The sequence below is a fragment of the Aricia agestis genome, chromosome 9, assembly GCF_905147365.1.
Source record: "Aricia agestis chromosome 9, ilAriAges1.1, whole genome shotgun sequence".
Lineage (NCBI taxonomy): Eukaryota > Metazoa > Arthropoda > Insecta > Lepidoptera > Lycaenidae > Aricia > Aricia agestis.
This window is the reverse complement of record NC_056414.1, coordinates 8,956,608-8,974,148: the sequence shown is the minus strand read 5'-3', so window position 1 is coordinate 8,974,148 and position 17,541 is coordinate 8,956,608. Positions and strand designations below refer to the sequence as shown.

General features: G+C 37.3%; 1 protein-coding gene and 1 non-coding gene across 2 annotated transcripts; one reads left to right on the top strand and one right to left on the bottom strand.

The window, feature by feature from the left end:
- The first annotated feature begins 233 nt into the window (after positions 1-233).
- LOC121730463 lies at positions 234-17,441 on the top strand. The gene is made up of 12 exons (XM_042119505.1): positions 234-379; positions 559-733; positions 929-1,216; positions 1,696-1,976; positions 2,609-2,788; positions 4,107-4,397; positions 5,180-5,297; positions 7,106-7,245; positions 10,268-10,557; positions 10,996-11,208; positions 12,381-12,570; positions 17,261-17,441. Exons 1-12 carry the CDS (start codon positions 334-336, stop codon positions 17,410-17,412), a joined length of 2,364 nt encoding a protein of 787 aa, XP_041975439.1. The 5' UTR covers positions 234-333; the 3' UTR covers positions 17,413-17,441.
- On the bottom strand, positions 12,883-12,956 carry Trnat-agu. Its single transcript has one exon. It is a non-coding gene; the product is annotated as a tRNA-Thr (tRNA).
- Positions 17,442-17,541: the final 100 nt, after the last annotated feature.

The following is a 17,541-nucleotide window of genomic DNA, read 5'->3' as shown; positions in this document are numbered from 1 at the left end:
TAATTTGTCACAAAATGTTTACGTAACGCTTTTTTTCTAAACGTGCATTTTAATTATTCTCACAAATTATTTTTTGTGGGGCATCTTCTGCTGTATGAAATATGGTTATATGGAATTTCAAAGAGTGAATAGATTACTTAACTTGTAATGTTTTCAATTAATATTATATAAAGTCAATAAAGACTGTATTTTTATCATTTGTTTTTATCAGTACCTTTAGTATTATACTCATCGCCCTACATAAACAGAATGCTTTATCTTATCAGATCATTAGTATCTTGGTGACTAACCAACAATGTGTGCAGCTATGTTACCGTGATTAAGTTTCGCATAATGAGAAAACTGTGTCAACTTTTGTTATTTACTCTGATAGTTTTGTGTAAGTTTTATAAACATTTTATTTATATTATGTGAATATAGTCAAACTTTGTAACGACGATATTTTTGAGAATTGAGTCATTTTAACGACTAAAACATTTAATATGTAAGGGTTTTAAGAGAACACAATAGCAGTGTAAATAAATGTTTGTAATTAAAATATTTCATAAATATTACCAGTTTCAGAGGAAGCTATATTGTCTAGTATTCCGAGGCATTTGCAGCAATGTTACCAAAACGGAGGACCGCTTTTGGGTGCTCCAAAGCGCCTAGACGTGTTTCTCTCTCTTATAAGAAGATTAGAAAGAGAGACAAGTTTGGATGTGAGATTATTCAGCGCGTCATTACTTAGGAGGTAAAAATATTTGACTAATTAATATCGATGATACATTGTTATATTTGCGTGAGGTTTTTAGTTTGCTACATTAGAAACCCCATAGAATTTGTTCGGTTTCCAAACGTAATTTCGTCTTGTCTTTTCATCTTCATTTTATTTGTGACTATTACAGTCATCCTATTTATAACATTTTATTATTGACATATATTCCAGTTTGCGACTCGACGGTATCGAAGAGGCCGGCAATTCTGTCGAAACTGACTACCTGCTGCCTTATAGAGCGTCCGCCTTCCAGTACAACAGATATAAGCTGCTCATGAACATATTCCTGCCGAGCCAAGATCTAATAGATATTGACGAAATACTGACGATCGAGGAGAAATGCTTGCTGCATACTATGCTCAGTTCCACCGTACAGAGATGGGAGAGAGGAGATGAGAGCACTGTATGTCCGCTGTCCATTGAACAACGACAGACAGTAATGGCACAGTCTATGAATAGGTAGGTTATTAACCCATCAATCACCAAGCGGCAGCCGGCTGCCGCATAACAATTGAACATCTATTGTCTGCGATACCCACGTTGTGTTAAATCTTTTTTGATTATGTTTTAATAATTATTCATACCATGACACCAAAGAAGCGGTTGGAGATAATATGACAAAATCCTTCAAGCACGTTTCTTCGAGTGAGGATACTGGAAACCCAAGACTCAAAAGTCAAGACACTCAAGAGGAATGTGGGTTGAAAGACAATATATTTTGAGCTTTGGTATAATTGCCATTGTAGATGGCGCTAATCGTTAAAGCGCGATGAAGTTATTTATTTATATCGGCTTAAAGATAACATAAATGAACTCTTTCATTTTAAACATCTCTAAGTATATCAAAATGTCAATTTCTACTTTTTGCTTCAGACTAACGAAATACAGCAAGCCTTAGTCCTTACCCTAGGACTTATTTTCCTACCAAATGCTTTCAGGCTAAACAGTCGATGTCCGATAGAGCACGGCGTTATACAAACCGATTGGGGGCCTATCGCCCCGGGCACGGTGGTAGCAGCCATCGCCGCGTCGCTAGAGGCTCAGAGAGTATCCATAATAGATGTCCTTAACACCAATGAGTTTAGAGAGGAAGTATCGCAGGCTCTCCTAGACAACGCCTTACAAGAGTGGGACGACAAAATTGAGACGCTAGATGAGAACGCGAACATGCTCGAGTCCAATTCCGATGTAAATAATATCTGGGTTGCTACTTTAGCAGGTATGTAGAATTACTTACCTAATCGACCTTGAGAAATTACCCCCTTATGGAAACAAGGTCTGCATTATTTATACGGTCATTATAGTTATACAAGGCATGTAAGTAGCAACTTACCTGCCTAATATAAAAAAGGTTTACAGATAGGTAAGGATAAAACATTACATAACTATAACTTATATTATGACTTCGTTGTGAGTCAATGCAGAAACGTATAATAGGTATAATTACGCCATCTATTGGCCAAATAAAAATGGAAAAACTATTATGATAGCAAGAACTGCTGCATAAGAGCCTGTCCACACGGGCGTTGTGTCAGCGTTGCGTCGACGCGGCGCTGACGTTTGATGCATAGCTGGCCACACGGACGCTGCGTCATCGCAGCGTTTTTTTTTACAAAGCAGTCTTAACGTCAACATCCCGCTTCGTCTCGGGGGCTGTTGTCTGTCTTGTGTGCGTTGCGCACTGCTGTCACGACGCAGCGCGCCGTGTGAACACCTTGGTTATTTGTATGTAAAATAACGCAACGGCAGGCGTGTGGACTGGCTCTAACTTGTGTCTTCTACGACGCGCAAACTATTTCTAGAATTTTTAGAAAAATTAAATTTAGAAAAATCAGCTAATGCAATTTTCAGGTGACCTAGCCGAGGTGGTAGTGAATCAGGGACCTCGGGTAGGTGCTAAGCGGTTGTCAGTTGGCAGCAGTAACCGGTGGAACGATACTCTGCTACCGCGACACCACTACATGTTCCCGCAGAACGAGACTGTCACTGACTGGCAAATCACTGACGCTGAGATATTGGCCGGGATCGATGGTATGTATAACTTTCTCTGAAGTTCTGTCGGGGTATACGTTTAAAGATACAAGTAGCGATGAATCAGGTACGAAGTATTTCTGGCAAGAAACTTTGCTTAGGCTTCAGTCTCGAAATCAGCGGGCAGCGGGGCGAGAGCGGCGGCGGCGCACGACAATGTATAGATTTATATGGATAAGCCGTCTAGTACGCTGCGCGCCGTTCACCACTGTCCATATAAATCCATACATTGTCAAGTGCCGCCGCCGGTCCCGCTCCGATGGCCGCTGATTTCGAGTCTGAGGGTCACAGCATACATATTATTATCAACTCGGAAAGGGATCGTTACCGTATCGCCTTTCGCCTAGCCGTCAACCAGGCGTCGACCTAACGTATGCACGTAACCAAAGCGTATTAGTAGCGCATCTACGTCAACTCGTCTAGGCGACGCCTCGCTTACGGCTCGGGGAAGGGGAAAGGGGCAAGGGTGGACGAAGAAACGTAAGCTTAAGTACGGAGAGACGTAAGCACGGGGACGACTAGCCGTAAGCGGGGGGATGACGAGCCGTAAGCTAGTTGACCACGCTTCCCGGTTCGGAGCCTGTTCCGAGGCGAGGCGATTAGGTTACGATTCCGCTTAGTGTGCGTTGCAGTAGGGAGTTCCGAGTTTCATACAAACAATATTGAACAGCTCGAGGGGATCCGATGCCGATGCCTTTCCAAGTTGATATGTTTGCTGTGACCTTGAAGCTTTGATCGGATAAGAAATGTTTTAAATTATTTAAGTGCAAAATTAAGTCGGAAAATTGAATGAAACAGTTTGAATCCTTGATAGTTAATTATAAAAATTCCTATGTGATTTTTTATAATCAAGGATTCAAACTATTTGTGTAAACTGTTTCTAGGGAGCCTAGGTGTTTAAAATTCTTGGTAAGTATAGTTTTGTAGTGATTGCAATAATATTATAATCTTATATCTTTAAACGAGCAATTCTTGTGTATTATGTTTATGAGTCCTAGCTAGATCGATTTATCGCCCCCGAAACACCCTATACAAAATTTCATGAAAATCGTTGGAGCGGATTCCGATATATATATATATATATATATATATATATATATATATATATATATATATATATATATATATATATATATATATATATATATATATATATATATATATATATATATAAAACACGAAGAAAATGACATTTTCTAAAAATGAGTCATATATATATATATATATATATATATGACTCATTTTTAGAAAATGTCATTTTCTTCGTGTTTTATCGAATAGCTAGTTTTATAATTAAATGTGTACCTCTTACTTTCAGGTCTCATATTAGCGCATCATGTTCCCAATTGGGTGGAACAGAGGCGGTCTTTGCGGTTGTCGCAGATCATCGAAATGTACTACTCAAACGAAGGTCCTACTTTCGATCAAAAAGTCAGTGCGTGGAACCGGCAGGCGTTGTTCTCAAGTCTCATCAACAGTAATGACTTGTTGGAGGAAACCTTTAAGTTCTCGAATCTTCTGTCCTTGCATCAGATCACGGTGTATGTGCCGAGAGAAGAAATGAGAAGACTTAGCGAGGCAGCCGCGACCGCGTTTATGAACTATGTTCGTAAGTTACATGAAGGAATAAAGTTTAAACCAATAAACTTACTAACCGCCGTACTCAGAGACATTTAATTATGATTAATCTTCAATTTAATGAAGAGTTTGACAGATAATGTATGGGGCTTATGTCAACATTTTTAATTAATTATTATATTTAAGTAATTAATGTTCCACTCTGAGTGCGGCAGTTAGTACTGTAAGTTTTAATAAAACTGAAAATAGGTTGGCCATTTATGACGTCTTCTAAGACCGCTTATTCTAAACGCTAATAAATTGCGATTAGAATATCCATACTATTATTCTGCCATCCTCGAGCTTTAACGGCATTTTAGCTTGAGGACGGCAGAAATTAGAAATGTTCTACTTTGCCTTATATATTTTTTTATGAAATAAGGGGGCAAACGAGCAAACGGGTCACCTGATGGAAAGCAACTTCCGTCGCCCATGGACGATAGGGGGTGAATAGGGTGATAGGGGAGGGTAGGGAAGGGAATAAGGGAGGGTAGGGAAGGGGATTGACCCTCCGGTAAACTCACTCGGCGAAACACAGCGCTAGCGCTGTTTTACGCTGGTTTTCTGTGAGCCCGTGGTATTTCTCCTGCCGAGCCGGCCCATTCGTGCCGAAGCATGGCTCTTCCATGTCATATTGTTCGCATCAAACATAGTTAACGGTAAATAGAAAAACTCTTTGTCGTTTATAATATCAGTATAAAGTATTCACTGCATATTTTTTATATTTCAATGTGCTATTAATTAAAATGAATCAATATTTGTATGCGATTCCAGCGTCGGTCCTGCGGATGTACCACAGCGACTACAAGTTGACTAGCGGCGTGACCACCGCCGACTTCATAGTGGCCACTGACGGCTCGTGGAAGAACTATCAGGTGGAACAGTTTATGTCGTGAGTATTCAGGCTAGAATCAAGGTGTTGCTAATTTTGTTTGTCGCGCGAAAACTACACTTTCAGGATAGCGATACTGTCCTATGTATGTCCTTTTCTGGGACCTCAAAGTATTTTCACACCAAATTGCATGGAAGTCGGTTTAACAATATGAGTGTTTTGTATGGCAAAAGTTTGTGAGTCTTTATGTTTCTTACTTGTTACTTCCTCACACAAAACCTACTGAATGTAAATTAAAATAAATAGTACTGAAGTAGCTAAGGTCAAAATGTACACGGGCTTTGTTCATAAGTCATACAATCAGTAGACTCGTGTTGTCTGCATGACCACCTAAACATACCTAATTACTGGTGTTCGCGTTGTTGATTCTCTTCTCTTTATTCTATTTGTCTTCTCATCTCAACACGAAAATAATACAAAGGTATTCCTAGCAGATCAATAGTTTAATATATTATATCAATGTCTAATTTTGGTGTCAGTGCCGGTTTTAACACTACCAGCGCACTGGTAGTGCCAAAAAACCGGCCAAGTGCGAGTTGGACTCGCCCATGAAGGGTTCCGCAGCAGCAATAAGGTTTCTGATTTATTTTCATATTTCAGTTGATTTAATGAATGGTTTTTACCATTTATGACGTAAAAAAAAAACTACTGGCTAGATCTCGTTCTAACCAATTTTCGTTGGTAGTTTTGGTAGTAATGTACATCATATATTTTTGACTTATCATGCCCCTACTTTAGAAGTTAGAGGGGGTGGGGGCACACATTTTACCACTTTGGAAGAGTGTCTCTCGCAAACTATACAGGTTAGAAAAAAATGATATTAGAAACCTCAATATGATTTTTGAAGACCTATCCATAGATACCCCACACGCATAGGTTAGATGAAAAAAAAATGTTTTTGTTTCAGTTGTATCTATGGGGACAACAACAACATCCGCCTAGTATGGGTCCCGGGCCACAGCAACGTCCCCGGCAATGAAACCGCTGACGAGCTGGCTAGGCTTGGGGCCGAGAGTCTCATATATGGTCCAGAACCATTCTGTGGTATAACTCCCAGTACCACAAAGCAAGTGCTCAAGGAATGGGGTCACAGACTATGCAGGAAGCAGTGGGCTGAGACCCCTGGCCTTGAACACTCCAAGGCACTAATTCCTGACTTCAACAAGAAACAATCAGAATTAGTGCTCACCTTGGGTAGGAACCAATTAAAAATCCTTACCAGAAGCCTAACTGGGCACTGCAAGCTCAACAAACACCTAAACAGAATGGGTATTTGTAGCATAATGACTTGCAGATTCTGTGAGGAGGAGGATGAAACACCTATTCACCTTCTCCTCGACTGCCCTGCTCTACTACAGAGCAGGAACAGGCACCTTGGTCGCCACGAATACTCGTCCACAGAGGAAATTCGTGGCACCAACCCCAACCATATCGTTCAATTTATGAGCAGTATAGGGTTGGGGATGATACTCTAGTGCGAAGGAGTCACAATAGATCCTCATGGGTCGCAGTGACGTCAGGGCTACAGTGACCTGCCTTCTTTAAAAAAAAAAAAAAAAAAATCTATGGGGACCCCTAAAATTTTTTATAATTTTTCCATTTTTGTATCAAAATCTTAAAGCGGTTCACAGACTACATGTACTTACCAAGTTTCAATAGTATAGCTCTTATAGTTTCGGAGAAAAGTGGCTGTGACATACGGACGGACGGACAGACAGGCAGACATGACGAATCCATAAGGGTTCCGTTTTCTGCCATTTGGCTACGGAACCCACAAAAGGGGGTGACAAATAAAAAAAATATTCCAGCTGGCTCGGCGGCGCTGTCGAGGTGGACGCAGGTCGCAGCACGTTAGCGCTGCTGCACGGCAATACGGGACAGTGGTTGGTGCCGCCCGCCAGCAACTTGACAGCGTTCTTTACTACCCTCAACAATGCGACGATTGAGTGTAAGATGCTCTGTTTATATTGGAACAAATGTGCAGTTGTAAATAATGTTGTGTTCTTTCACAAGATAATATTGCTATTGCTCTCTCATCGCGTACAGTAATGTCAGTGTAAATATATAAGTACTAGATGACGCCCGCAACTCTGTTGCGCCAAAACTAGTTTATTGCGCGGGAACCGTACATTTTTACGGGATAAAAAGTATCCTATGTCCTAACCCGGGACTCAAAGTATCTCCATGCCAAATTTCAGCAAAATCGGTCCAGCGGTTTGGGCGTGAAGAGGTAACAGACAGACACACTTTCACATTTATAATATTAGTATCAATCATCCTATAGCGGAGGGTACCCTCAGAAAAGTTGATTCCTAGGCAGATAGCGGACCTAAGTAATTTGGTCGCGTTAAGTCAAACCCATTACCCATCCGACCGATCACAGCTAACATATGTCGACCAAAATATGACGTAGGTATTCCCGTCAACTGCCTAGGAATCAATTTCCTCGATGGGACAATTAGCCCGTGGGCCGTGATCAATGGAAACAATGCATATTGCAATGCACTGCATAACTAGATGTCGAACTGGATTGAAAAATATTTACATTGATATCGTGTTTCGTGATTACAATGCCAGCACCGGAATCTAGTAATGCTTGCTGTAATAATTTAAATCAACGTTAAATAATAAGAGTGCATAGTAACTGGCAGCAATGACCGATAAAAATAGTATGAGGAACCTCGAGAAACAATATACTCGAGTTTACAGACGACACTGTGATAAAATTTTGTAGTATCAGAATCGTACATTTGATACATTTTATTTTGATAATTTTATGTGTCCATAAATCTGCCGAAACAAAGCGTATTGTTGCTTTATGTTTTAAAGCTGAAAACAGTTAAAACAAACGTTGACGAATGCCGTAATTTAAGCTAATCTTGGGCCAGGATTCCGCACAATAATGTTTTATATGTCTATAACTTAAGAGGAGTCCACACCGCCGTTTTTCCATACAAACGTTGTACCCTGTTTCCTCCCTGGATAATACCGGTAGTGTTATGATTTTTTCCTGAATATATATGGCCACTATTAGCATGTCCCTATGTTTTCTTTTTTTTTTATAATTTTATTATTAAAAAAGATAAGAACGTCCAAAAACCCAAAAAATGGGCCAGATTTTCCTCTGTGTTCAAACACCCAGAAAATAAAACTGGCTAGAATATACAAAAAAAAAACTGGAACACAGCTCAAGCTTTGCTTTAATTCTAAGTGAAAAAAATACTTAATCGGTTAAGTTTTGGAGAAGGAATCAGCGGACAACGAATCGAAGATTTTCTGTTCTTTTATTAGAACTTTTGTCGTATTATCTCTATCGCGCTCTGCGGTGGGAGACTTGAGATTGGTGAGACAGCTATATATTTTCAAATACCTATTTTCAATTTCTCTCGCCCCTGGTGTATCCTCTTAACTTGGTTCATTTAACATTTAATACTTATATCAGAACTAGCGACCCGCCCTGGCTTCGCATCCTGGTACATTGAAAAAATGATTAAAATCGATTCAGCAGTTTTGACTTGTATCCATTATTATTTATTACTACCCGTGGCCCGCCGCAAAAGCTACTTCCCGCAATTTTTATCTGTAATATCATCGAAAATATTCATTTAAATATAATATGCTGTAAAAGGCCATATCGATCTACATTAAATCAACAATGTATTTAAGTTATTTAAATGGATAAGGATTAATGCTGTATTTATTAAAATTGTTTTGAAAATTAGCCATTATTTGTCGTAAAAAGAAAATGACAAAAAAAATTATTGTGGGATATACATATGAGATAGACATATAGCATCGCGGAGTTTTCTGTAGACCTTTTCAATGTGTACAATACTTGGTACATTATTTTGATAAATCTTGTAGGTTTCAGCCTGCGTTTGTAAAAAAAATGTAATTATTTACGACATCACATTAGAAACCCCAACAATAACAGTATTTCTCCACTATTTAATGAATGTTATTATACTTATAAGTTATTCCTTCCTCTTGAATCACTCTATCTATTAAAGAAAACCGCATCAAAATCCGTTGCGTAGTTTTAAAGATTAAAGGGACTTGAGGGAAAAAAGCGACATTTGTTTTATAATAATTATGTACCATCGAGGAAGTTGATTCCTATGCTGACAGACCAACGTTATTTGGTCGAATATGTCAATTATTTTTTTTTTATGAAATAAGGGGGCAAACGAGCAAACGGGTCACCTGATGGAAAGCAACTTCCGTCGCCCATGGACACTCGCAGCATCAGAAGAGCTGCAGGTGCGTTGCCGGCCTTTTAAGGGGTAATAGGGGAGGGTAGGGAAGAGAATAGGGGAGGGTAGGGAAGGGAAAAGGGTAGCGGATTGGGCCTCCGGTAAACTCACTCGCTCGGCGAAACACAGCGGAAGCGATGTTTCACGCCGGTTTTCTGTGAGGACGTGGTATTTCTCCGGTTGAGCCGGCCCATTCGTGCCGAAGCATGGCTCTCCCACGTCAAAAAATTCAATATTAATTGTGATCTGTCAGCTAGGTTTGACGTAACGCAACCAAACTACTTAGGTCCCCGATTTGCATAGGAATCAACTTCTCTGATAGTACTTATAGAAGATACCAAATCATTGTCATACTATTAAATCTTTTGTTTACTTATTCAAATACTAAGTAAGAAACTAGGGATAACTTCTGTGATTTAAGACTTAAGTATTCTAATTTTTTGTCAAAATTTTGTCTAGATTGTATGTTTATTTATTTTATAATATTTTGTGTAAGTAGATCTCTAAAATTTTTGAATGCGTCATAGGTATTTAATGTAAGGTTATAGGTTACTTATGATCCCATCAGGTTTTTTGTCAAGGATAAGCAAAAAATTCTATGAAATTTTATAATGTATTGCATGGATGACTTGTAATGTATTGTGATCATAAAAACTCATATTATGGTCTTGTATGAATATGGGACAGCAGTATAAATAAACTTTTTTTTATTTCCAGGGCCAAATCGTTTGAATCTGCCGAATGTAGTGTCCAGAATAATCACGCACTCGCGCAATCAAACCGTGAGCGAGATAGAAGACATGAGCAGCGCGGGTCACAGTACAGTGGTGCTTATAGTCAGCCCTACCGACCGACCATCCTCAGTTGAGCTGGAAAGAGCGAGACAGCTGATGGCTTCCCTGCGCACTAGCTTCTTCGATGTCTACTTCACGTATATTGCCCAGGATTTGACGGACTTCCAAAACGTTAATAACGAATATCTCGACTATTCGGAGATATTTTTACAGGTACTTCTTCATGTTTAGTTGTTAAAGTAGTGTAGCATAAATTAGAAGAAAGAAATCCCAATTCCCATGGCCATACATGAAAGTAAAAACTTGACATAATATAATGGTCCGTTGAATATTGTCCAAAGCATGACATCGTGCTTGTAACTGCAATGCATTGGAGGCACTTCACTTGGCTATTTGTATTTTCGTATTTGATGTATTCGCCAAACAATCACCATGTGTAGACGGTACGTTTGACAAATATTGACCTTATTTGCCTATTTGACAAATATGACAAATATGATAATACCAAATACACGTATCCGTACCTTTATCAGTTTTTGACGCACATCAAAGGAGTCAAATAGGCAAGTAAAGGAAATCAAGTAAAAGTTTGGTATTTGAAGTCGACGAATTTAATAAAAATAAGGTAATTGAAAGATATGTATTTTGCAGGTGCCTTCAATCAGTATTGCTGATGTGATGAATGCCGTGGAAACTCACGTCGTGAACACTAAAATTCCGAGTAGAATTTTTAGTCCGCAATGTCCTGTAAATGGTAGCACATTTGAACAAAGGCAGTATGAGGATTATGTTCTACCAGGCAGGGAACAAGCGTACAGAATACATCCGTTTTACTTAAGGCAGACGCCAGTTGTGAATGTTCAGGTAAAAAGATAAAAATATATTAAACATAACGTTTAAAGTCCTACTTACTATGTTTGTTTAGGTTGGGTTGCAACTTGCACCAGAGGCGAAGTTATAGTTAAGGTTAAAGTTATCGTCAAATATGGCGTCCATTATGGACTTTTACTATAGTTTGTGCGTTTTAAGATGATATGCGTGACACATTATAATTGACAATAGTAAGGAAGTTACCTAAAAAAATTATTCGATAATTTAAAAATATCGAATCACTTCCTAAAGGAATTGTCGATTTCGTACTGACGTTTCAGAGTGGTGCCGGCGATTTTAGATGGCCGCCCTTTTTATCGATTTGATTTCGATTCAACAGAGTCAATCTCTATCGGCATAGGTTCCGTTTCATGCATCTAACATTTTTCAAATATTTTCGTAACAATAATTTTATACTCCTATTTCACAGTTAATATTTATAATTTTATATTATTAATAAGTTAGCATTTAGCAACTTTTAATTTTTATTCATTTACAGTTACAGGAAACATTTGTTTTTGCAGATGGAATATAATTTATTACATTGGATTTTTTTGTTTTCTTGTAAAAAAAGTAAAAAAAAATCCGTAGCAAGGAATATGAAAACTGCCACCCATATCATCATATAACGCACAAACTATAGGTATTTGACAGTTCATTTCACATTTTGTTAACCGACTTCCAAAAAGAAGAAGGTTACTCAATTCGACCGTACTTATATATGTTCTTTTTTTATGTTTGTTCGCAGATATCTCCGCCGTTTGTGGACCGATTTTCAAAATTCTTAAAAGTTAAAGTTACCATAAAATTATTTTTTTGAAACTAATATACTTACCTACTTCAACAAGTAACACAATAGGAAGGGCAGTCTCATAAAAACAAATATTATTAAAATTTAACTGCCGTACTCAGAGTGGAACATTAATTACTTAAATTGGAGGTTAATCATGATTAAATGTATCTGAGTGCGGCAGAAATAGTATTTGTTTCTAATTGCATAAAGCGCCATCTATTAGCAGATATTGTATATAAACAAAAGTGTAAGCAACTATAACATAGGTGATTTTTTTAGGAAGTAAAGTTGCTTCCATAGAAAAACTAGTTATTTATATTTAAAACAACATAATATTATATTAATTCTTATTTCAATTGTCATTTTTTTACAGTTTCGCAACGATGGCCACGGCCGGCTTTTAGTATGCACGTGGCGTGGAGCAGATATGACCCACAGGTGTCAGGCCATCGCCGAGAGAGAATCCTATATATTCAATATCACCAACCCGTGTCCCTCGCCAGAATTCTGTCCTCCAGCGAATTTCTTGGTTACAGCAACTACAACATCAAATATATGCGCACGTAAGCACAGCTATACCAATAATAATTACAAATATGCATGTAATACGTATGTATTTGTCATGCTTTAACCAATTAACCAATTTACATCATAATATTATTGAATTTATTATACATTATACATAGGATTAAAATAGAAAAAAATACATTATTTAAGTAGAGTTTCAACTTGAAACAAGAATCATTTTCATTGGATGCTTTTTTACATAAAAATTTACTTACAAAATAAAAAAAACATGCGTGTAATAAATATGTATGTATAAATAATAATTACAACAAGCTTAAAAAAATATACAAAAAGCGTCCACACTGACGAGGCCCCGGGGGGATTCGAACCCCCGATCTCCTGTTTACTAGACAGGCGCTTTAACCAACTAAGCCACGGCGCCGTTGCATCACTTTGCGAAATTTACGTTTATAATAAGTAACAGAACTTATCGTCGTTGCGCCTGCCAAATCCTGTAGTGTTTAAGCCCGGCCGCACATTGTCCGAATTCTGATCAGGAACAGTTGAATTTCGCCGGACCGCCACCCCGCACACTATCCGAAATATCCTTCCGGCGAGTTCGAGCTCACTCGGCTCAGTACAAAATGTAAGAGACAGCGCGGACGTTCAACTGTTTCGTATCAGAAATTTCGGACAATGTGCGGCCGGGCTTAGTCAAATTTTCCGGGGGAAACAAACAACTATTTTATTTAATGATTGATGTACTTATTAACAAATTAAGACCCAATTTCACCAACCTATGTTTGTTAAAACCTAACGATGCATTACTTAACGGAGCTTAGAAAATTAAACAGACTGTTAAAATACTTATGTCCCACAGTAAAAATTTAACAGCGGATTAGTAAATGCAATGTTAAGTGAACAACGAGTGAACAACTATCAATTCGTTCATTCTTGTTATAAGGCGACGAAATTGCAATGTACATTACGACATGTTTGCTGCAATGTGTCACTTTCTTCCATAGTAGTATAATAGTAGATAATGCGACCAAATTAAAATATCACTGATCGCATACATTTGTTACGCTATAATAGTTCTTAATTTACCACGTTAATAATTATTATCTGTCAAAGCTGAAAACATGAATCATAGTATAAACTTTTATTTACATATTTCGGTTTGGTAATTTTGATACAAGTTAGTATATTTGCAATGTCAAGGAAAATCGGAAGGCTGAATTTTTGGCAAAGTGAAAATAAATAATTATTCATATCTATGAAAATAATTAATAATAAGGACGTAGCGGAAACATGGCGGAAAGATTAAAAAGTCAAAACAGATTCTTTTATTGATATTGCATATTATTTTATTGTCTTTGAAAGTTGTTATTTTGACTCATATAACAGCCTGTTAAATATTTAACGGACCTCCATAGCAGGAATTAAATTTAACACCGTGTTAGGCGATTTGACATGACATTAGCGTATGGTGGATCGCTCGATAGTTCTAACAGGCCGTTAACTGATTTAACAAGCGATTATTTATTTAACATTGCTTGATGAAACTGGGTCTAACATGACATTAGGGCATGGTGGAACGCTCGATAGCTCTAACAGGCCATTAACTGATTTAACAAGCCATTATTTATTTAATATTGCTTGATGAAACTGGGTCTAGTGAATAACGAGTGAATAACATTCAATTCGTTCGTTCTTGTTATAAGGCGACGAAATTGCAATGTACAAGTTTAATACGACATGTTGGCTGCAATGTGTGATTTTCACCTTATTCGTTTATTACGTCATCTGGTAGATAATGCGACCAAATCAAAATATCACTGATCGCATACATTTGTTACGCTACAATAGCTCTTTTTAATTTACCAGGTTAATAATTATGATCTGTCAAAGCTGAAAACATGAATCATGATACAAACTTTTATTTACTTATTTCGGTTTGGTAATTTTTATACAAGTCAGTGTATTTGCAATGTCAAAGAAAATCCGAGGGCTAAATTTGTGACAAAATGAAAATAAATAATTATGCATAACATGAAAAATAATAAATAATATGTAAAGTTTTGGCGAAACATGGCGGAAACACTCAAAAGTCGAAACAGATTCTTTTATTGATATTGGATATTGTCTTTGAAAGTTGTTGTTTTGACTATTATAACGGCCTGTTACATATTTAACGGACCTCCCCAGCAGGAATTAAAATTTAACACCGTGTTAGGCGATTTGACATGACATTAGCGTATGGTGGATCGCTCGATAGTTCTAACAGGCCGTTAACTGATTTAACAAGCGATTATTTATTTAACATTGCTTGATGAAACTGGGTCTAACATGACATTAGGGCATGGTGGAACGCTCGATAGCTCTAACAGGCCATTAACTGATTTAACAAGCCATTATTTATTTAACATTGCTTGATGAAACTGGGTCTTAAGGTCTTTCATGATAAGATTTGCCATTAAGGTCAAGTGGGGTAAGAGAAACATATTTTACTGGTTTGTGAATATTTTGACTTTCAGCTATCAAAATTATACATTTAAATATCAATATTAATTGAAACAAATCTTCGCTTTTGAAATATTATACTATTTTTTTTTTGATACAGAACTAGATTGTTTCTTATAATTACGGCACAATTTAGCAACAAAGCTAGGTCATAAAAATGTTCCTATTACCCGAGATTTGGGGTAAGAGGAACACTCGATACTTTTAGGTAATATCTTATGTTTTTAAGTGTTTAATTGTTTATAGGTACTTATAGCATGTATTATTTTTTTTTTTTAGTTAAGGGAATGAAAATCTTCCCTAGTTTAAAATAGGGTCTTATTTAGGCTGACAGCATACAAAAACGAAATTTAGAGTAACAGGAACATATAGGTAAGGTCAGAGGTGCTAAACTTTTTCCGGTATTGAAAAATAACTTTCCGCCCACGACTTCGTCCGCGTTTTGGTTATATCGCGCTTGGCACAATTTTTCAAAACATGAACCCCCTTTAGTATCCCGGTTAGATCGGTTAAAATGAAGCCTATGCCCCTAGCCCCGGACATCAAGCTACTTACCTTCAGTTTTAGGCGTCAAAACGCAACAGACAGACAGAAAGACAGACTTTCGCATTTATAATATTAGTTGGAATAAACTTGTAGGATAAACCTTAACCTTTTGAATGTAACCAACTTTCGTACTCAAAAAAAATAGTAGACCTATTTGATATTTCATTCATTTTGGTCACAGCTACTTTTATATGGAACAGCTGACTTTAATTTTATTTCGGGTACGAAAGTTGGTCCTATAGCAAAATTTGTTCATACTCATAGGTTCATCCTACAAATCTTGGCCAGTACTTAAAAAGTCAGCCGGTATTTTAGCGGATTCAAAAAATGTTTGTTACCCCCTGAAACCGGGAAAGAGGAACATAATATGTTTCTTTTAACCTGGTATAGCCGTTCCTCTTTCCCAGCTTGACGTTTTGAAGGTTATGTTTTTATTGACATCAAAAACACTAAAAACACACACAACAAACAATGCAATACGTAGAAAATAAAAATTAAATGCAATAATAATTATTACACTTTCCATAGCAATCAACCGCAAAACTGATGTTTTTAATATGTTAATAACACAAATAAGGAATGTCTTGGTTTTTTACTTTGACAACAGATTTTTTTTTTCTATCTTTTACCCGCTTAGTTGCCGTGTTGTTGCTTCGTCTACCCAAGAATATATGAACTACGCCTAATAGGTACTGTTTTATCGACGTGGTGACCATAGAGCTCGGCGTTATAGTTTTCTTGTTATTAGTTACAGTTTCTCTTCCCCCCACGTCCCTCTTACCCCACCTGACCTTATTTTTTCATGTTTCTTTTATTTATGTAGCGCGTTGATCATTTAAAGCAGGGGTTCTCAAACTTATTTTGTCTACCGCCCACTTTGAGCACAAATTATGTTTTAGCACCCATTTGTTTTAATTTAAAATGCATTCAGATGAAATTAATCACCCCCCAAGTCTCTACAAAATTCTTTTCTGGGTCCCACACCGCCTCCCTTAAGACCTTCAGCGCCCCCAAGGGGGCGTTATCGCCCACTTTGGGAAAGGCTGATTAGCAACTTTCTCTCGAAATATGTATTTGTTTCTTTTATATTTAAATGTGTATTCTTACTGTATTATAAAACTTAATTTTAGCTTAATTTTATTTTTAAAGCGGAAGAGTTTGTTTGTTTGAACGCGCTAATCTCAGGAACTATTGGTCGGATTTGAAAAAATCTTTCAATGTTGGAGAGGCTATCTATCGAGGAAGGCTATAGGCTATATTTTATCACGCTAATACTAATAGGAGCAAAGAAATAAAGGAAAGTGTAGAAAAAACGGGGGGAAATTATTTGAAAGGGCTTATTTGAACGCGCTAATCTCAGGAACTACTGGTCCGATTTGAAAAATTGTTTCAGTGTTAGATAGCCCATAGAAATAGAGGAAAATGTGGAAAAAGCGGAGGAAAGAAACTACTGGAGCAATTTTTATGTTATTTGGCACACATGAAGAATAGACCACGTGAAAGGACATAGGTTTCTTTTTTGCGGAAAAATGTACGGTTTCCATGACATTCATAAATTACGCGGGCGAAGCCGCGCGGAACATCTAGTAATAATATTATATCATGTTGTGACTCATTGTGGTATGTATTATTTTACATAAAACCGAAATATATTAAAGCTGCTCATTATTATTTCAGATAAAGACTGTCGCCTGCCACACCAAGTAGGTTACTACATACAACATTCTGGTTTGCGGTGCCTGCCACTGATGGGTTCCGCCGCCAATGTGTCGCCAGTTTTGAAAGTACATCTTATACTTTCTCTTATAATCTCGCTGGTAAAGTTATAATGTCTGCAATAAACATATTTTGTAAGTACAAATAATTTATCGTTTTATTTATCGAAGAGACTTGTTTGAGATAAAAATTAGAACACGTTGTTGCATATTAAAGGTTCTACAACTTAAAGAAAAAAAAAC

Bases quoted from the DNA above. Each gene is read 5' to 3' on its own strand.
- LOC121730463 (XM_042119505.1), top strand. From the start codon at position 334: ATGAGAAAACTGTGTCAACTTTTGTTATTTACTCTGATAGTTTTGT. The intron at 1,217-1,695 runs GTAGGTTATTAA...AAATGCTTTCAG, and splicing joins ATGGCACAGTCTATGAATAG to GCTAAACAGTCGATGTCCGA. The intron at 12,571-17,260 runs GTAAGCACAGCT...TTATTATTTCAG, and splicing joins AACATCAAATATATGCGCAC to ATAAAGACTGTCGCCTGCCA.